General features: G+C 40.7%; 1 protein-coding gene across 1 annotated transcript; it reads left to right on the top strand.

The window, feature by feature from the left end:
• The first annotated feature begins 14,899 nt into the window (after positions 1-14,899).
• LOC122023807 (vesicle-associated protein 1-3-like) lies at positions 14,900-21,610 on the top strand. The gene is made up of 8 exons (XM_042582173.1): positions 14,900-15,177; positions 15,432-15,502; positions 16,883-16,964; positions 17,082-17,197; positions 17,294-17,455; positions 17,934-17,975; positions 19,343-19,420; positions 21,185-21,610. Exons 1-8 carry the CDS (start codon positions 15,126-15,128, stop codon positions 21,293-21,295), a joined length of 714 nt encoding a protein of 237 aa, XP_042438107.1. The 5' UTR covers positions 14,900-15,125; the 3' UTR covers positions 21,296-21,610.
• Positions 21,611-21,914: the final 304 nt, after the last annotated feature.

Below are 21,914 nucleotides of genomic sequence, written 5' to 3' on the forward strand. Positions count from 1 at the left end.
CTGCTGAGTGTTGGACTCACACCCTCCTCCGTTGATATTTTCAGGTTGAGGCTGTCCAGAGCAGTTCCAGTCGCTAGTCTCCATTGCACGTAGTGCTAGTCCTCTGTTGATCACGAGTTGTTATTTTAGTTTTCTCTATCAGACTATGTCTTGGTCTTGTAATGTTTTACTTATGGATCTTGTATGGATTCTTATCGTTGATGGATTTTGATATGATTTGGATATGTTTTATTCCATGCCTGCCTGGACGGCAGAAGAGGTGAGTTTGTCGGATTTGTGTTTTATGAGTGTAGTGGAGTAGGAAAAATCAGATTTGAGCTTTACGAGTGTAGTTGAGTAGGGTTGTTTTCGAGTCATCGTATTACTGTTCTATTTGTTTACTATTAAACTGCGTGGTTGTGTCAGCCAAAGGCTGAAATTGATATTAACTGCATGGTGATGTTTTATTATTGATATTATTCCAGCCGCATGTGGCTGAGGTATATGGTGATTGTAGAAAGTTTCAGATTGTCCGCCGTAGAGGGGAGATGCTACCGAAATTTCTTCGGACAGGGACTCATCCGGGGCGTGACAATTTATTTGGTATCAGAACCAGGTTTTACGATCGTTGTTTTCGTATTTTGGATATTTGGGATAACCTGATGCCAATTTATATGGTATCAGAGCGCCAAAGTTTGGCGATACTTGTTTGGTTTCCGTGTGTTGGATTTTCGAGATTTATCGGATACCAATTTATTGGTATCAGAGCAGGGTGTGATACCTGCTTTTAGTATTCTGGATATATTGTGCTAGCCCAAGTTTGCGAGTCAAACTGGGTAGTTATTTTAGTTGCACGGATTTTTCCATTACGTTTATGTTTTGGACTTCCGTTTCAGATTCATATGGATTTCCGGTGGTTTTCTTGTACGAAATTCCGAGGTCAATTTGGGGATTGGACGGCGACGGAACATCTCCAGACAGCAATTAGGTATGATGTTATTTTGGTAATTGGTTATACTAGTAGTAATATCTGTAATATAATTTAACAGATATGAGGCGATCTACGCATATTGCTGCGAGACGTGGTGCTGGACGACCACGTATGAGGACCGCGGGATCTCTGGATATGTCAGAGATGTCTTCTGTTGATGAGCCTGTCAGCCAGGGACAGACTCAGCATGCTGCGGGCGCGTCGGGCTCTCAGACCCCGATGGCTCCCTTAGAGGTACCTACCTCAGCTGCACTGATAGTATACACTCCTACTGTATTTCCGGTACCCCCAGGGGTACCATTGTCATACCCGACACCAGCTCCAGCCCAGCCGATGGCGTACTCGGCACTACCGCCACCTGGGCCTACAGTGTACCCGACACCAGCGGCGCCTGTGCTCCCAGTACATACGGTGTACCCAGCAGCACCTGCATTAGGGATACCGGCTGCTGCACATCTGGTACCATTGCCTACCGTACATCCAGCCGCGGCTACCTATGTTCACCCGACAGTACCACCGATGGCTTATGCTCCAGTTTATACAGCAGCACCGGGAGTTCCTCCTCCGGTTTATTCCGCGGTACCACTTGTAGCACTAGTTCCGGTGGTTTCGCCAGTTCTTGCAGCCGTCCCGACACAGCTCACTGATATTGTCGCAACACGAGCTAAGATTCCAGCGTTGGCAGAGTCGATGAAGAGTCGATTCACACTTTTCCGAGGAGACCGTGATCCGAGTGTGGCCCTGTCTTGGATTGAGACTATGGAGCAGACCTTCTTCTATATGGCTTGCTCCGAGTGGGAGAAAGCAGAGCTGGCTGCTTTTCACTTACGGGACGCGGCCAACACTTGGTGGCTTACCTAGCGTTTCATCATCGGTGAGCAGAACATCACTTGGGCCAGATTCAGAGAGGCTTTTGAGAGTCGTTTCTTTCCACGAGCTTATCAGATGGCTCGCCGGCAGGATTTCTTGAGTCTGTGACAGAACAATCAGACAGTGACTGAGTATAATGCAGAGTTTGACAGATTGGCCAGATTTTGTCCAGAGCTTGTTGCTGAGGACAGTTCGCGTATGCAGCAGTTCATTCAAGGGTTGGATGGAAATTTGCAAGTAAGACTTGCCGGTCTTGGTACCACTTCCTATCTGGAGACTTTAGACAGAGCCCTATTGATTGAGTAGAGCGTTCGAGCGATGAAAAAGGAAAGCAGTCGGGTCGGACATCCGGCGGATCTAGCGACCTCGGTGCACCACAAGCGGCGTAGTCGGTCGATCGGTACATCCGGGTATCACGTAAACCTCGTAAATCAGGCGATCTTCTTGAGACGTTCCAGTCTCCCAGTGACCGGAAACAACCCGCGACATTATTGCTTTGAGATGTGGGTCGAGATCATATCACCTCGGCTGCTCTGGGGCATCGGTTTGCTTTCATTGCACAGGCCTGAGCCGGATTGTCGCGAAGACTCGGCATATGACTTCTAGAGGGTCCGATCATGGAGGACAGTCCGATCAATCCGGAACTTATCGAGGAGGCGAAGAGCCCAACCTTCGCATGGCCAGAGGGGAGTGCCTGCAGCGGCGGCATTTGGCATGCTTGGGCAGAGTACTCCAGTGCTCAGAGTTACGTTCCGGACTTTATTATCCGACGCAGGGCGATGTCGGATCGACCTCAACCTTTAGGCGATGCAGACTCGGTTCCAAGCGCATGTCGATCCGTCCTCGGTCTTCTCGGCATTATCCGGCCGCCTCGATGGCGAGACCACGGCCGTGGCGATTACCCCCTCCTCCTCGCGGCGGTCGTATACATGCGATTACCAGAGAGGATGCGCAGCGAGCCGACGGATCCGTTTTCCGCGGTATGATTTCCATTTATGCATTTTCCGCTGATATATTGATTGATACTGGTAGCTCACATTCTTTTATATCTCGTACCTTTATGCGGGAGTACCTACTTTTAGACTGCAGCGATTGACCGTCTCCCTACCGTCCGGTGATACTTTAGACGTCACCCAGGAGGTCAGAGGTTGCCCGTTAGACTTTGGCAACATGATACTTACGGTAGATCTTCTAGTATTGGAGATTGTCGAGTTTGATATCATTCTTGGCATGGATTGGCTGTCAGTATATCATGCTACCATTGATTGCCAGACGAGGGTGGTGACCTTCCGGCCTCCGAACCAACCCTCGTGGGATTTCACTGGCATCAGAGATGATGGCATATCGATCATTTCGGTCAGGGTTTTCTGTTATCTTTAATTAGTACTGAGGACAGTAGTAGTTCGCAGCTCTCTGACGTTCCTGTAGTCCGGGAGTACCCAGATGTATTTCCAGAGGAGCTGCTAGGTTTGCCTCCCAGAAGGCAAGTGGAGTTCGCTATTGAGCTAATTCCGGGGACCGCACCGGCATCGAAAGCTCCTTATCGTATGACACCAAAAGAGTTGAACGAGCTGAAGGTTCAACTCCAGGAGCTTTTGGATAGGGGATTTATTCGCCCTAGTGTTCCTCCATGGGGTTCTCCAGTGTTATTTGTCAAGAAAAAAGACGGCACCATGAGGTTATGTATTGACTACAGACAGCTGAATGCAGTGACCGTCAGAAATAAATATCCCTTACCACGGATCGAGGATTTGTTTGATCAGCTCAGAGGTACCTCCGTGTATTCTAAGATTGATTTGTGATCCGGATATCATCAGCTGCGAGTCAGAGACTCAGATATTCAGAAGACAGCTTTCCGTACCAGATACGGTCATTATGAGTTTTTGGTAATGCCATTTGGGCTTACCAATGCTCCAGCGGTCTTTATGGACTTGATGAATCGCATCTTTCTGGAGTATTTGGATCGGTTTGTTATCGTCTTCATCAATGATATATTGGTCTACTCTCGTTCCGAGGAGGAACACGCACAGCATCTTCGCACAGTTTTGGAGATTCTTCGACGACATCAGCTGTACGCGAAGTTCAGCAAGTGTGCGTTCTGGCTATCCTCAGTCGATTTTCTGGGACACGTGGTCTCTAGCAGAGGTATTTCAGTAGACCCTCAGAAGATCGAGGCTGTCACCAGTTGGGAGCAGCCGAAGTCAGTTCAGGAGATCCGTAGTTTTCTGGGATTGGCCGGATATTACCGACGTTTTGTCGAGGATTTCTCACGTATTGCTATGCCGCTGACACGCCTTACCAGGAAGGGCGTGAAGTTTACATGGACAGAGGATTGCGGACCAGCTTTCAGGAGCTGAAGCGGAGATTAGTGTCGGCTCTAGTTTTGGTTTTACCTTCTGGAGAGGACGGATTTGTACTCTACACCGACGCTTCTCTACAGGGTTTGGGTGTTGTTCTGATGCAGCACGGCAGAGTAGTCTCTTATGCTTCCCGTCAGTTGAAGGAGCATGAGAAGAACTACCTAGTTCATGACCTAGAGTTAGCCGCCATCATATATGCTTTGAAGATTTGGCGTCATCATCTATACGGTATTACATTTGAGATTCTCACTGATTATAAGAGTCCCAAATATATTTTCACTCAGAAGGAGCTTAATCTCCGACAGAGGAGATGGATGGAGTTTCTGAAGGATTACGATTATACCATTAGCTATCACCCGAGAAAAGCTAATGTGGTTGCCGATGCACTCAGCAGGAACTCCAGAGGGACTTTGGCTTGCCACTAAGTTTCAGTTACAGACTTGGTTCAGAGTTTCTCTGAGTTAGACCTTGAGGAGCAGGGATCTACAGAGCAAGGTATTCTGGTTACCATGGTTTCTCAGTCGTCGATCAGGACGAGGATCCGAGAGGCTCAGGCCAGTGATCAGCATTTGCAGTTCATTAGTAGTCAGATAGCTTCCGGGCAGCAGACCGAGTTTACACGAGATGAGGAGGGTATTATATACTTCCGAGGCAGATTGTGTGTACCTCAGTCTCATCCGGTCTTACAGGAGTTACTTCAGGAGGCTCATCACTCTCGATTTGCGATCCATCTAGGCAGGACTTGTATGTATCGAGACTTGAGGCGTTCCTGTTGGTGGAACGGTATGAAGAAAGACATCGTGGATTTTGTAGCTAGATGTCTTGTCTGTCAGCAGGTGAAGGCTGAGCACCAGAGACCTGCCGGGTTACTTCAGCGGATTCCTATTCCTGAGTGGAAGTGGGATCATATTACCATGGACTTTGTGGTGGGTTTGCCTAGGACACGACGAGGTCATGACGCGATTTGGGTAATCGTTGATTGATTAACCAAATCCGCGCACTTCTTAGCGATCCGGAGGACTGATTCCCTGGACCGATTGACAGATCTGTATTGTTGAGAGATCATCAGATTACATGGTGTTCCATTGAGTATCATTTCGGATAGAGATCCACGGTTTACGTCACATTTCTGGCAGAGTCTGCAGCAGGCCTTGGGCACACAGCTCCGTTTCAGTACAGCTTTCCATCCACAGACAGATGGACAATCAGAGCGGACCATTCAGACTTTAGAGGACCTGCTGAGGTCATGTGTTATGGATTTCGGAGGTAGTTGGGAGGACCATCTGCCGTTGGTAGAGTTTGCTTACAACAACAGCTTTCATTTGGCTATCCAGATGGCACCGTTTGAGGCGTTGTATGGTAGACCTTGTCGGACACCCGTCCTCTGGGATGAGGTTGGAGAGGCCCAGATGTTGGGACCTTATAGAGCTCAGCAGGATGCAGAGTTGGTCCGTACTATCAGACGGAGGATGTCAGAGGCGCAGGACCGCCAGAAGAGTTATGTTGATCAGAGACGCATACCACTAGAGTTCTCTATTGGCGACCATGTATTTCTGTGAGTTTCACCCACGAAAGGGGTGAAGAGATTTGGCCGCAGAGGTAAGCTGGCTCCGCGGTATATTGGCCCTTTCGAGATCTTGGAGAGGATCGGAGCGGTAGCTCACCGGTTAGCACTACCACCGTCCCTGGCAGGCGTCCACGATGTATTCCACGTATCTATGCTGCGGAGATACGTGCCCAACCCGACACATGTGCTGGCAGATATTCCAGTTCCAGTTTAGCCTGACATTACATATGAGGAGGTTCCGGTACGGATTCTCGACCGAAAAGAGTGTCAGTTGCGGAACAAGACTATCCGGCTGGTTAAAGTCGGATGGCAGCATCATTCAGATGAGGAGGCTACTTGGGAGCTTGAGGATACGATCTGAGCTCGTTATCCCCATCTTTTCACTTGCGGTATGTGATTTAATTTACCGTTCAGCATTTATACTCTTTACTTGTTATTAGTACTTGCTGATGGTAGATAACGAAATTTGGGGACCAAATTTTGGGGAGAATGTAAAATACTGGAAATAGGCGAATATTAATAAGGGAATTTTTCAAAATTTTTGGAAATTTTTCGGAGCTCGTACGGATGAGATTACGGGGATAAAAGTGGGTCCCGAAAAGGCATGTTTAGGCTACCCCATCTTAACGAGGAAATGTTTATTTACTTTAAATCATTTCCTTTTTCTTTTTTATTTTCTTTTTCTCTTCTTTTCTACTTCTTCTGTCGCCGACCCGAGCCTTTCCTCTCGACGCCGCTCCTTGCCCTAACCGACGGCGGTTTTCACCTCCCTCGCGTATAAGCCGTGGTCGAGTATTCATTTCCCTCTCTTCTCCTTTTCATCTTCTACTCGGCCCCGTCTCCTTCTCTGAGCTGCCAGCGCAGTCGACGTCGCCGAGCCCTCTCTGACTTCCTCTGTGCCGCTACCGAGACGCCTTGGCCGAGTTTCCTCTGTGCCCTAGCCAGCCCGACGCCATCACCGACCACCCCGTGCCCTAGCCGAGCCTTCTTCCCGCACGAAGCCACCACAGCGACGCCATCTCTTTGCCCTAACCTCAGCCCGCGACACCCTTTTGTTTCGGCTTCCTCCGCACGACAGAGCACCCCGGCAGAGCACCACTTCTTCCCTTACTGTATCGTGCCCTAGTTTAGGTTACTGCCATCGTCGCATTGCTGCACTTCACTGTTGTCGGCCACCAGGTTCTGCCGAGCCTTTCCTCTGTGTCCTAGGTCCCTGTTGAGGTAAGATTAGGTTATTGTTGATGTATTTGTAATCTCTATCGTGACTTCACCTTGAACTGAATCGTAGGGAAGGATTGCAGCAGGTTGTTGTGTGTTGTGCATCAGCATTCAGGGGCTGTGAGGGAGAGGAAGGCTTTGCTATGAAATATTCTAGCAGTAAACTTTGGACTCCGGTGCGAAGTACGACTGCGAACCGAGGTAAGGGGGTAGGGACCTGATATGTTTTGTAGTTAGATGATCATGTATAGCTTGATCAGATGTATGGATTAGAAATTAGTTTAGCTATTTATTTATAATTAAATTAGCTAAACTGTGCGATTTAACACAGGAGTTTGACGTGAGACGAGTATCTCGATTTATCGGATTGGACCATTTCTTATTGGAGGCGGGTACTTTGACTTATGTCTTTTGATATGCATAATAATGTGTTTAACATATAACAATGATTGTGTTATCCATTTGTTTCGGTTGGTCACTACATGATATGTTACATGTTTGCTTGTTTACTTATTATGCACTGCATATTATTATTTACCTGATCATACATGCTTTAGGTAGTGACCCAACCATATGATACATTATGTTCATGACCTAGGGTTTATTTGATACCCTATCTGTTTGTGTACCTTCCATTTAATACATTGTCTTGTGGTACACATTTTATATTTATGTATGGAGCATGCTATGCTATTCGTGATATTGTCATGTTTAGTGTCATGCATCATCTTGCATGATTGCATGCTGTGCGATTGTCTGCTCCATTATTGTTGAGCACATCGCCAGTTACATGTATTTGTACACACCACCACTCATGGGTTAGTGGTATATCAGACAGGTGTGTGGCAGTTCTGCTGTTTGGCTCCGTTGGTCTGGTGACTCAGCGTGGTAGCCGGCAGACAGTTCCGCTCTGTTTGGCTCCGTTGGTTTAGTGTAGCAGCGTTGTAGCCGGCAGACAGTTGGACTTTGTTTGGCTCCGTTGGTCCGCTCATGGGTTGTGTGACTCAGCGTGGTAGCCGGCAGAGATTCCTCCCCATCATCGTGTACCGGGAGATGAGAGCATTGCGCTCCCCCATTTATTATTTCGGGGTAGGAGTATGTGTGTACTCTAACAGTATCTCATCCATTCGGTCACTCATCAGGGGCAGTGATGCCAGAGTGCGCGGTTGTCACAGCTCTACCCACTCGGACTCACCATTATGTGTGAGATGGCTGACTGGCGTCAGGGGTGACCATGTCATTGGCATCATATGCATGATGCATTTATTGTTTGTGTTTGCTGCATTTACTTGCTGCATTTATATGGATGCATATGATTGACATGCATACAGGATTATAACGACCCAGTTATCTTTATACCTTGGTCCTAGTTAGTACAGTTTTCTCCTGTTTTTGTTTCAGTTGCATTTATTCTTCTCGTATTCAGGAGACTGTACGCATGATTATTGTTTTCTGTTATTTACTTTATTATGCATATCAGTTGTACCTGCTGAGTGTTGGACTCACACCCTCCTCCGTTAATATTTTCAGGTTGAGCCTGTCCGGAGCAGTTCCAGTCGCTAGTCCCCATTGCACGTAGTGCTAGTCCTCTGCTGATCACGAGTTGTTATTTTAGTTTTCTCTATCAGACTATGTCTTGGTCTTGTAATGTTTTACTTATGGATCTTGTATGGATTCTTATCGTTGATGGATTTTGGTATGATTTGGATATGTTTTACTCCATGCCTGCCTGGACGACAGAAGAGGTGAGTTTGTCGGATTTGTGTTTTATGAGTGTAGTGGAGTAGGAAAAATCAGATTTGAGCTTTACGAGTGTAGTTGAGTAGGGTTGTTTTCGAGTCATCGTATTACTGTTCTATTTGTTTACTATTAAACTGCGTGGTTGTGTCATCCAGAGGCTGAAATTGATATTAACTGCATGGTGATGTTTTATTATTGTTATTATTCCAGCCGCATGTGGCTGAGGTATATGGTGATTGTAGAAAGTTTCAGATTGTCCGCCGTACAGGGGAGATGCTGCCAAAATTTCTTCGGAGAGAGACTCCTCCGGGGCGTGACAGAACTATCGTTGGCTACGATCTTCCCTTTGCATTTATCCTGCATAGGCACTTCTCCAGAAGATTCTTGGGGGATTTCCCTTCGTCCTCCTTATTCAAAAGGGGTGTGAAGAAATACTCGAGGACGTCGGACTGGGGAGAGAGGAGTAGGAAGCAAGCAAGCAAGAACCTCCTCCTCACCTCTTCTCTCCCTTGAATAAGTAGTTGTTGATATCGCCGGATTCAGAGCTACGGGCAATGTACCACTAGTATTGACTTGTTGTTGTTGTTGCAATAGTTTCTGTACTCTGGCGTTGATGAGCAACTCCAGATCTTCTTGCGTCTTGGTTATGGTGTTAGGCTTTCCAACTTCTTCCATCTCGTAGCCTCAAATCCAGGTAAGGATTCCCATAAATGGTGCCAAATTTAATCCTATCTAAAATCTGCGAGGTGGCACGCTATCTTCGGTGAATGGTGGTTCCAATGAAGACACACTCTTGGAATCTGAAAGAGCTCCTCAATGATCCTACACACAGTGAGATGAGACAACAAAGCGTTAGTGACCTAAGATCAAGGTGGAGATCCCTGGCTAGACCCTCCGACACTCAAGTCAGTTCCTCTCTTAAAGGTGGAAGAAGAAGTACAGTAACGAAAGTAATTAGAAACAGAGTTTTGGTTCCCGGTTTGTTAGAGTTTGTTAGAAGATGAAGTCATCCTTTAGGCTTTATGCAATAATTCTTTAAGGAATCTTTTTTGTACCCCAGATGTACCTCTTTTGTCATTTATGACTCATATTCATGATGAAGTGTGAACAGGAATATGTTCCCATAACTGAAGAAGCTTCTGAAGAATATTTCCCGCCAAATTCACTAAGTTGTCATAAAGTTGTTCACTACTTGTATATCATCTCTTGTTAAACATGTCTTGGTCGGTCATTCAAGCTGGTTGTGTATATATTAAGAATACACTTATGTAAAGCATGTCTCGGTCGGTCGTTCAAGTCGATCGTATATATATTGAGAATACCTTCTGTTAAGCATATTTTGATCCAGAATGTACTTAATGTTTTATAAGGCTAAGTACCTTTAAGCTCGGTCGGGCTTTATCCGGCTAAGCGCATATAAATACATTGGTGCATGCTTGGACTTTGCTCGGCCGGTAATATACTAAAGGCTCTATAAGGCTAAGTGCCTTTAAGATCGGTCGGGCTTTGTCCGACCAACACATATAAACACATTGGTGCTCGCTCGACATTCACTCGGCCGGTAATATACTATAAGCTCTACAAGGCTAAGTGCCTTTAAGCTCAATCGGGCTTTATCCAGCCGAGCACATATAAACATATTGGTGCTCGCTTGGCCTTCGCTCGGCCGGTAATATACTAAAGGCTCTTTAAGGCTAAGTGCCTTTAAGCTCGGTCAGGCTTTATCCGGCTGAGCGCATATAAGCATATTGGTGGTCGTTCGGCCTTTGCTTGGTCGATAATATACTATAAGCTTTATAAGGCTAAGTGCCTTTAAGCTCAGTTGGGCTTTATCCGGCCGAGCGAATATAAAACACATTGGTGCTCGCTCGGCCTTCGCTCGACCGCTAATATACTAAAGGCTCTATAAGGCTAAGTGCCTTTAAGCTCAGTCAACCTTTGTCCGGCCAAGCGCATATAAGCACATTGGTACTCGCTCGGCCTTCACTCGGCCGGTAATATACTATAAGCTCTATAAGGCTAAGTGTCTTTAAGCTTGATCGGGCTTTGTACGGCTGAGCACATATAAGCATATTAGTGCTCGCTCGGCCTTTGCTCAGTTGATAATATACTATAGGCTCTATAAGGATAAGTGCCTTTAAGCTCTATCGGGCTTTGTCCGACTGAGCGCATATAAGTACATTGGTGCTCGTTCAGCCTCCGTTCGGCCAGTAATATACTATAAGCTCTATAAGGCTAAGTGCCTTTAAGCTCGGCCGGACTTTGTCTGATCGAGCGCATATAAGCATATTAGTGCTCGCTCGGCCTTCGCTCGACCTGTAATATACTAAAGGCTTTATAAGACTAAGTGTCTTTAAGCTCGGTCGGACAAATCGACCGAGCACCTATAAAAAATCTTTTATTTGGTCGGTCATTATCCTATTAATCATACATTTACCTAGCTATGGGTTTCTTCTTTCTCTTTTGACCTTGACCTTCATGTCATATGGCAGGCCGACCTATCATAACCCATATTATTACTGATGATGATTCTAATGAAATTTTTTCCTTGAAGTCTGAGTTGACTTATTATTTTGCTATGAAAGACTTTGATATACTATGCTACTTTCTGGGCATTGAGGTCACATATTCCCCAAAATGTTATCTTTTATCACAGTTAAAGTATATATTTGATCTATTTGAGTGGGCACATCTTACTAATAATAGAGTCCTTTATACCCTTATTAAGACTAATGCTCGATATTCTCCATCTGATGACTCACCTTTGCCAGATCCTAGTTTGTATCGAACTATTGTTTGAAGCTTGGTTTATCTCACCGTGCTCATCTAGATATTGCGTATGTTGTTCATGTTGTTAGTCAATTTGTCACTACATCAACTATAATTCATTAGGCTGTTGTTCTTTGTATTCTTAGGTATCTTTGGGGCACTCAATTTTAAAGCCTTTTATTTCCTTATACTTCATCTCTGGAGCCGCGTAGATACTGTTAGTGCCCCCAAAGTAGTTTTGATGTGATCAACCAACTCAGGTTAGGTCCTGTCGCTTTAATCCCTTTGTCTAAGTGTGCGGGAACTTAGGAGCACAGGAAGTCGAGCAAAAGACGCAGCTAACGAGAAGGATGGAATGGAAGAGAGCCGACAGGCTCAGTGTGTCTGAGAGATGAGGTGTTACGGACGAGTACGCGGGCGGACGAGAAGGCGGCGCACGGCGTTTCCGAGGGACAAGAAGCCGGAGCGGAAGATTGCTCGAAGGCCAGAAATTAGGTTCGGTTGAGCTATATTCCAGATGACTGAGATCACCCAAGCGAGCAGTGCCGGAGCAGAAGACCAAGACCAAGGCGAGTGAAATCAAAGCGGAAGATCGAGATTGAAAGTCAACAGGATGTTGACTTTCTTGGTCTGGACGCCCGAGTTCGCCGGACTCCAGGTGCTCGGACCAGGATTTTTATCCGGAATGCATCAAATGTGATTTGTTATGACGGGGATAAAGTTTTATCCCCCTTCAGGCGTCTAGAACCCTTTCGGGCATCCTGACTAGGGCTATAAATATAGCCTTGGTCCGAGAAGCTAAAGTTAACACTTGTAATCGATTATTTTTAAGTTTAGCTTTCTAGTTGTGAGATTTAATTGTTATAAGAGGCTTTTCCACCCAGAAGAGATTTTCACTGAGTTTTTATCTTCCTTGGATTAACAACCTCCCCGGTTGTAACCAAGTAATTCTTTCTGAGCCTCTTCCTTTTTTTAGTCTTTTAATACTTTTTATGCGAGTATTTATTTTGATAAAGCTATAAGTTGAGGAAGGTCTTTTCGTTTTATTATGCAGGCTATTCACCCTCCCTCTAACCGGTCGCCAAGGGATCAACAAGTGGTATCAGAGCCCAACAGCTTCAGGAAGACTAATCGTCGAATGAAGCACTCGAGATGGCCAGATTGAGCATCTTCCCACCAAAGTTCGAGGGGGAATTCATGAGCTAGAAGAAAATGATGGAGGTATTTTTTAAGATAGATTTTGATTTACTCTTAATAATGGAATTTGGTTTTGTAGTACTCGAAGGCAAAGAAAAATACCAATGGTCTAAGAAGGAGCAAGCCGACTTTATGGCAAACGGTAAAGCAGAGTTCCATCTGCTAAGCGTTTTACCTAGGGGTGTAATTGAGCTGAGCCAAGCCAAACTCTTTGATGTTTGAGTTTAGCTCGTTTATAATCGAGCCGAGCTCGAGCTTTATTTAACGAATATATTCATGGCTCACAAGCTTATTCGAGCTTTTATCGAACCTAAACAAACTTAATAAATATAAATTATAAATTTAAATATTCATTAAAAACTAAATTATATATTTTAAAAAAATTATAATACTCTTGTTAAAATTTATAATTTTATTCTAATAAATAAATTTAATATATTTGTCTATATTTTTCATAAGTAAAGTGTAAAATTTATAAATTTAATATCAAAACTATTATTTTTTTATTTAAAAGTTGATTCATGAGCTTAACGAACATGTTCATGAGCTAACGAGCAGAATATTGTGAAGCTTGAGCTTGATTTGTTTATCTTAACGAACTTCATTAAACGAGCTCAAACGAGCTTTTATCGAATCGAGCTTCGAATAGCTCACGAGTGGCTTGGCTCATTTACACTCCTAGTTTTACCGCCATAAGAAGTCAACTAGATCGGAGCCTACGAGTCTACCAAGGAGCTCCGGGAGAAATTCCTGGAACTACACGAAGGAACCTCGGAGGCGAAACTCGTGAGACAGGATCTGCTCAGAAACCAGATAAGCAACAACAAGCTAGAAGAAGGTGAAATCATTGCACACCTTCACTCAAGGATCAAGGAGCTCATCATTGGATTCATGAATCTCGGAGAAAAGGTAAGCAACCGAGATTCGCTAAGGTACGCGCTTAACGCATTCCCTAGAAATACTGAATGTGCATCATTAGTATATGGTTATTATATATCTAAGGATCTAGAATTAACTACTTTAGAAGAATTATTTTCAATATTTGAAGTCCATGAAACAAGATGTGCAGATCTGAAGAAGGAACCAAAGCACAACATTACCTTAAAGGCAAAGATGGATGAACGAGATTCTGAATCGTCTCTCAATGACGATGAAACAACGCTCATGGTAAGAAAATTTAAAAAATTATTTAAATCTAATAAATTTAATCAAGTGCAGGATATAAAAAGAAAAAGGAAAGTAAGATGCTACCACTGCAATCAAAGCTATTTAGGGTTCTGGCTTTGGGTAATAGTATCAAAGCTATTTTTTTTTAGATTTTACCTCTAGGGTTCAGACTTTGGGTTATAGTATCAAAGCAATTTTGTTTTTTAGATTTTACCTCTGGGGTTCAGATTTCCCAATTAGATTATAGTGTTTGGTTTAAAAAAAAATAAAATAAAATTAATTTAAGTATTTATTGAGTATTGTAATATGTTAAGGGGATATATTAATGTATTAGAAATTTATATAAGGAAATGTTAATTTTTTTAATTAATTTTTTTAGTTTAAAATATTAAAAAATAAAAAAATTTATAAAACAAAACTTGATCTCCTGCGTGACGCGCACAGTCGTGCACTATGCGCGTCGCACAGGAGATCAAGATTATATATATATATATATATTCTCTATTTAGGGTTTCAGGTTTTTTAACTGTATAAAATTTTATACTCTTTATTTCTAATATGATTGTTAGATTTAATAATTAATTTTTTTTTTCTTTTCTTAATTTCTATACTAAACTATTAAACCAAAATCGTCAAACTATCAATTTCGAATCAGGATAATATATCTTAGGATGAATAAAAATAAAATTTAAAAATAACTTAGCACAATCCTGTATCATATAACAATATATTTAAAAATATAATAAATTAAATATTATTTTATTAGATAATTTTTAAAATGTCATCAAAGTTTAAAAGTTTCTAAAGAGAAGAGATTATTTTCTAAGTGAAATACAAATATTATGTGATATTTAATAGTAATAAAACTTTAAGAATTTTTTTTTATAAAAAAAGTTGACAAAGTTTAGATCATTTTTAAAATTACCTATTATATATATATATATATATATATATAGGGTTTGATTATATTTAAATTTATTTATTTCTCTTATTAAATTTGTTCAAATTTTAGGTATTAAATTTTTGTATTGAGCTCATATATTTATTTAAAACGACTATTATTAGGACAACTAGGCGACAGAGGAGGAGAGATAGAGGGGGAGAGAGATCTGCGCTCCTCTAGAATCGTTCCTTTCCTCTCTGAGATCCCATCCGAGTTCCTATCCCACATCCAATCTGGGAGGAGGCAAGGCAACTGAACCTGAGCACAAGCGGAGAGAAATAGCAGATCCGTGCTGTAAAGGTAGATCTGAAGACGCGAGGCGAGATGAACGAGGGAGGGTTCCTCGACATCGATCCCAAGGAGCTCAAGTTCGTTTGTAAGTCCTTCGTATCCCTTTTTTTCCTCCTCGGTTCTGATCCATGATTTCTGTGTGTTTTCCGCCGTGTGAGGTTGTGTTGCGTTCGATCTCAAACTTGCTTAATGGTTCGCTTTTTGATCCTCGAAAGTTCGTTTTTTTGGTGATTCTGCCCAATGTTTGTGGGTTGTTTGGTTTTGCTTCTTGTTTGGCTTCTTTGATCGCAAATGCAGTTATTTTGCTAATAAATTTTCGGCTGGTTATGGATCGAGCAGTTGAGTTGAAGAAGCAGAGCTCATCTTCCCTGCAACTAATTAACAAAACAGATCAGTATGTCGCGTTTAAGGTATTTCCTTTCTCCCTTTTTATTTCATTATTATATCTGGGATATTTTAACATGCATGATAAGAAAAGAGCATTTTAACTGAATTATTATCTCTGCCTCACTTTTTCCTGCATGGTTGGGAAAAGAGCATTTTAACTGAATTATTATCTCTGCCTCACTTTTTCCTGCATGGTTTAGAAAAGAGCATTTTAACACGTCCTGGTATTCACTTTTGAATAAAAATGCTTCCCTATTGATTTTTCACCATATCATGCTCCAACCTATTTTCTTCCTCCAAAGATTGATCTTGTTACTCAAGCCAGTTTGCGGCACGATCTATGGATTAAAGTAGGTTTTTTCTTATCATCTTTCAACATAAGATGGTTACATTGGGATCTCTCGTATCTTATTGCGTACGCTGTAGTGTTGACCCTGAAAGCTGATTTGCAGAACAACTTGCGTTGTTAAACTCTGCACGAAAGAGTTCACATGCAAATCACCTTGTGGTATACTTGAGTCCCTTCCAACCTAAGGCAATCAAATAATCCTGAAAGAGTTTCTAATGGCTTAATTATGTATAGTTTTGGATTTTGAGCTTGCAGGATGATTTGCAAATCAACTCGCTGGTGAAAATGACACAAAATGGCATGCCATCTGAATTGTGAATTAGCTTGTGACATGATTACGGAGAAGAATAGATTTTTAAGTACCTTTCCATTTAATACTATCAATTTTTGTTTCTCATAACTTAATTCTACATCATTTAGGATTTTGACCCTGCAAGATGATTTCTATATTAACTTGCATTGGGAAAACTAGCAACCTATAACATGTTTTTTTGAGTTTAATTAACCATCAAAAATTAGGTGGCTGAAATACAGACCACCCGATCATTGGTTATCATCTAAATAAACATCACGATGAAAAATTATTCATATTGAAGTCATCGCATACCTTGTGTGTTGCATCCATATATGTGGGTTCATTATTCATTTCTTGATCACATGCAATCTATAAACTTGTGGGGTGTTTTGTGCCATTTTCCAACTTGTAAGCTGATCTGAAGATTAATTGTTATGTTAAATCATCAAATTTAAGTTAAATTATGACGTGAGAGATCCCAATTTGGGTTGGTACTTGGTAGGTGCTCAACAAAATCTATTTTTTCTCCATTAATTATGATGCTAGCTGATTTGCTAGTCACATGCAGTTAAATTTAGGGGAGAGAAGTTGATAACCAATATTAATCTTGAAAAAAAAAGTTAGGGCATGATATAATAAAAAAAAGAACACAAGGACATGTTGCTCAATAATGGGTACTATCAGTGCAGTTTAGTAAAGTACCCTCCAAATTGGATTGGATGATAGATATTGCTTGTTGTTTTACCTTCTGCATTTCAGGTCAAAACAACCAACCCAAAGAAATATTGTGTTCGCCCCAACACAGGGATCGTCTTACCGAGTGCCACCTGTGATGTCACTGGTACACTTCTAATGAATAAAAAACAAGTTCTTTTTTATTTGATTGGGAAATTTAGATAACTGATTTTGCATTCATCATTCAATCTTAATGCTTGCTTCTTTCATGGTGACACTTTAGTCACAATGCAAGCACAAAAGGAAGCCCCACCTGACATGCAATGCAAAGACAAGTTCCTACTTCAGAGTGTTATCGTGGAGCATGGTGCAATGACCAAAGATATAACCTCTGAAATGGTTTCTATCTACTGGCTTTTCATTACCATATAAACAGTTTTCTGCTTATTTTATTTTACGACAGTAACTTGAACTGATTATAAGTTAAATCATCAGTTCAATAAAGAATCTGGAAAGGTTGTTGATGAGTTCAAGTTGCGGGTTGTTTATGTTCCTTTTAGTCCACCGTCCCCTGTACCGGAGGAAGCGGAGGAAGGATCCTCTCCAAGGTCATCAATATTTGAAAATGGGGCTCAAAGTTTACAAACACATGATTCTGTAAGTGCAATTATTCCAATCCCTCACTGAGCTGCATCACACAATGTTTCTTTCTTTAGGGCCTCTTTATCTGGTGGGGGAGGAGGGGAGCAGAGCGGAGTCACTATCCACTGTTTACTGGCATGATTTGAATAGTGGAGGACCAGAGTACAAACACACAATGCATTTTTTGGGTGCCAACCTCAATTTCTGAGTGGCAAAGAGGAGAGAGAGGATGAGGAAAATACAGCGACATGATCATTTATCGTTTTTCAACTTTGCCTAATAATATTATGTAGTTATGGATATTTTAATCTGTTCCACCTAACTCTCCTCTCTGCACTCCGCTCGAGTAAACAAGATTGGAAATCAAATTCTCTGCTCTGCTTTCCTCTCTCTTTCTAGGATGTAAATACTAAATAGGTCTTTAATAATGCATACTCGAGGTGTTATTTTTTTATTCTTTGCTTAGTTCATTGGGTTCCTACTCCAATTTCAGGTAACTAGATCACATGAACTACAAAAGGAGAAGTCACCAGAGGTAACTTCTGACTCCCTTTACTTTATTTGTTCTTAGCATCAAAATGATAGAAAATAAGCAAAGATTTGTGTTATTACAATACAGATGCCTCTTTGTATAAAGGTTTGCAAATACTTTCTTATAAAAAAAATTGAAAAATAGGGGACCTGATGTATTATTGAAATTAAAATAGGAATCTTGAACTTTTCCTTTGGATGGATTGTCTCATCCAGTATTATCTGTTTGGTCTTTTTTTATTTGTGTTATTACAATACAGATGCCTTTTTGTATAAAGGTTTGCAAATACTTTCTTATAAAAAAATTGAAAAAATAAGGGGCCTGATGTACTCTAGTGAAATTAAAATAGGAATCTTGAACTTTTCCTTTGGATGGATTGCCTCATCCAGTATTATCTGTTTGGTCTTTTTTGATTTGTGTTATTACAATACAGATGCCTTTTTGTATAAAGGTTTGCAAATACTTTCTTATAAAAAAATTGAAAAAATAGGGGACCTGATGTACTCTATTGAAATTAAAATAGGAATCTTGAACTTTTCCTTTGGATGGATTGCCTCATCCAGTATTATCTGTTTGGTCATTTTTGATCCTTTAACACAAGGTGTCCCAAAACTGGCTTCCCTGTAATGCGTCACAATATAAAGAATGAACAAGTTTGACTTGTAAAAAGGCAGTAGCCCAAATCTTCCTTGGGCTTGAATTTGCATTTTTTTAGTGTTTTTTGAACTGAAATGTTGAAGAGTATTAGGACTATCAGAAACAATCCTAATTATTTTACAGATCCTATGTACTCTAAATCACTTAGTTGTTTGATCCACGACATCAGGTATATTTCGCTTGATGATGGCTTGGTTGCATCTTGATGCTCATCTACTTCTTTGAGTTAGTTTTTACCATGTCAGCTTTCTTATATGTAGACAAATTAGTGCGCCATTTTGTAGATTTAAGTGGAACTCGACTTCCAAGATTTGGACTATGTTTTAGTTTTTCATAGACTTAGCGTCAAACACATGTTTCTCAGTTCTGTCTTCTTTTTGCTCGACTGCGCTTTCTAAATATTGCTTGCATTTGTCATTCTTTTATACGTCTGTTTCAAAACTTAAATGGTTAGCTTGCGATGGCTTGGTTCTCAACAATCTGGGAGCTACTCTGTTTTGTTAGGTACTTATATAGAGTATGATAAAGGCGAAAATTGTAAGCTTGTCCACCAAGTGTGAGCACCTTTATGAAATGGAAGTTTTTACTGCAACTGACATTGTTATTCAGTGTGTTATTATTAGTATAAATCTTAAACATGATTTTTGATTTGGTTTTATCATCTACTAGCCTTGTAGCGGCAATAGATTATTTTTTTTGTTTACCACATGCAGACATTGGCTATGATCTCAAAGTTGACTGAAGAGAAAAATACTGCCATTCAGTTTAACCAGAAGCTCAGACAGGAACTGGTATGTATTTTTGTTACATGCACATGTGTTTTACTGTTTGCTGTTAATTTGTGCAGATTAACATGTAAGTTCAATAACAATAGGATACTATTCTGGTGACTGCAAACGTTTGATTGTTCTGTTTCTGTTGTGGGTTTTCGATTTATGTTTCCATTTCAATGTTCATTGGATACCTAATTCTTTTCATCAGAAAGGCGAAAGGGGAAAGGGGGAATGTATTATTGTCAATTTCTAATGGCGCCTTTGGTTTGCAGGAAGGACTATTTTATTCCCTATGAATTCTTATAGAATAAACTTGGATGAACATTTCCATGGAATTGTAATTTTCTAATTATAAAGAATGGCTTTTCCTTACTCTATTTGAGGAACAAATATTCTTCATCTATATAATCCCTCCAAAATATATATTGTTACTTTATTCAACCTTCAAAGCATATATATACATATGCATATACACATATATACACATATAGACGGAGCTGGTCAGGGTGGGCCTATGGCAAATTAGTTTAATCCTGCACAGTATGTTGTGTGGAAGTAAAGAAATTTTATAAGTTTAGTAAGTTAGTATTGATTTGGCTTAAGCATTTTGAACTAGCAAATGGATCTAGACTCTGACAAGTTAATGGGTTAATTTTTTTTATTTAGCGAATCATGACAATTAGTATTAGGCTGAACCTAATCTTAGGCCTGGAGTGGTTGTGAATAAGGATGCCGTTGTGAAAGGCCTCATATGTCACAGATTAGGTAATGATTAAGGTTATTAGTTGGAGTTTAAATCTTGATGGGGGCATCAAATTGTAAGTAGGAGGGATTATGACAGCTGAGGTTAGTGTCACATCGTAAACTGAATGGGTAAGTTCTCATCTAAGAAATGTAGGTTAGCGAGTCTTGTGAGCTGGATGAGTTAGACATATTAGGGTTATTTTGGTACTGAGCCAGTCCATTGGCATTTTTATAGCATAGCAGAGTTTTACGGAAACACCCCTTCCTTGTCAGATGAGGTCTCAATCAACACCAACTGAACGGGAACCAAGATAGGAAAATTTTCTTTTTGTTACTCATTCTTTGATTGTGTGTGTTGGTCATTGGGAGGAAATGAAAGGCCACAATGAAAAGAGGGAAAGGTAAAAGGGAAAACACCAAATGGAGCATTAATGTTTGTAAAGAACATGAATGATGACATCAGAGTTAGAAAAATTGAGATGTATCCAACTCTTGTACTAGTGCCTATATTCTGGTTTTGGTAGTCGAGATATATGTATGAATAAGCATGCGGAGAAACCAATTCGAATACCAAATGTCATAATAGTATATTAATCTGGGTATTGAAAATTATGAGGTTAGTCTATGCTTATTATCCAATGTAAGAAACATATTTCCATTAATAAAACATAATAACTAATAGTTGAGATGCTTATTATATTTTCTGGACTTGTTATAATAAAATTTGATTCAATTGACTTTATTTATATTTGAAAAAACCAAGATAATTGGCAACAAATTGTACGATTGCCACCATTTTAGTTTATCACAGCATACTGGTTAAGTGTAGTAACTTGTGTGCTGAGTGTCAGCTAGGTTCAGTTTCAAATCCCACCTTTCTGGCGGGAGAGATCAAAATGCCAGCACGGAATGATACTTTTTATGTCTTGATCCAACTCAAATGCTTTTACTACATCTTGTCATTTCTTACTTCCCTTTGATCATTGCAGACATTTCTTAACATTTATAGCATTGTCTTGCTGCTCTTTATAATAACAGGATCTACTAAGGAAAGAAAGCAGCATGCACCAAGGTGGCTTCAGCATTACATTTGTGGTGCTGGTGGGATTACTTGGTGCTCTTATTGGCTACATAATCAAGAAGTCATAAGACACACTTCTTCGACTACTTCGCCAACTGAACGGTATATTTTCTATTTTCTTTTTTGTTCTTCTGATCAGACCATGGACTACTATCTCAGTCATAAATTACCTAGTAACCTTATGTTGTAGTCATTTATTTGGATTTATGTTTCTCATTGTCTTCTAGACTGAAAATGTCTCTAATGGGAGGTAAAGACCTCAAAATATATAGTTTCTGGGACTTGTTTAGGTTTATTTTACGGAGGCACGCCTGCTCTGTGTTCTTCCCCTTTTGTGTGAAAACGAATGAGTTAAATAAAACTCCTAGTAGCAAATTTGTTTCTATTGGGTTTTAAAATGTTTTTTAGAGTTCCAACATGACGGTACACAAAATCACTCTCATAGATTTACTTCTAACTTTGAAACCTATTGTTGTTCTTCTTTAAATATGTTCATACTACAGTTTACTTTTTAAATTTTTTAGAATTTATATATTTCTAGATTAACTTAGTTTTTTAATTGCATAAGAATTTTGAATATGAAGTAGCTAAATAAGTAATACATTTATCAACAAATATTTAAAATATAATAAATTTATTTTGCTTAAAATTATCTTTTGATGGGAGAATTTGATTGTGTTTTGAAAT

This window comes from Zingiber officinale, chromosome 1A (genome assembly GCF_018446385.1).
Source record: "Zingiber officinale cultivar Zhangliang chromosome 1A, Zo_v1.1, whole genome shotgun sequence".
In the NCBI taxonomy this organism is placed as follows: Eukaryota; Viridiplantae; Streptophyta; class Magnoliopsida; order Zingiberales; family Zingiberaceae; genus Zingiber; species Zingiber officinale.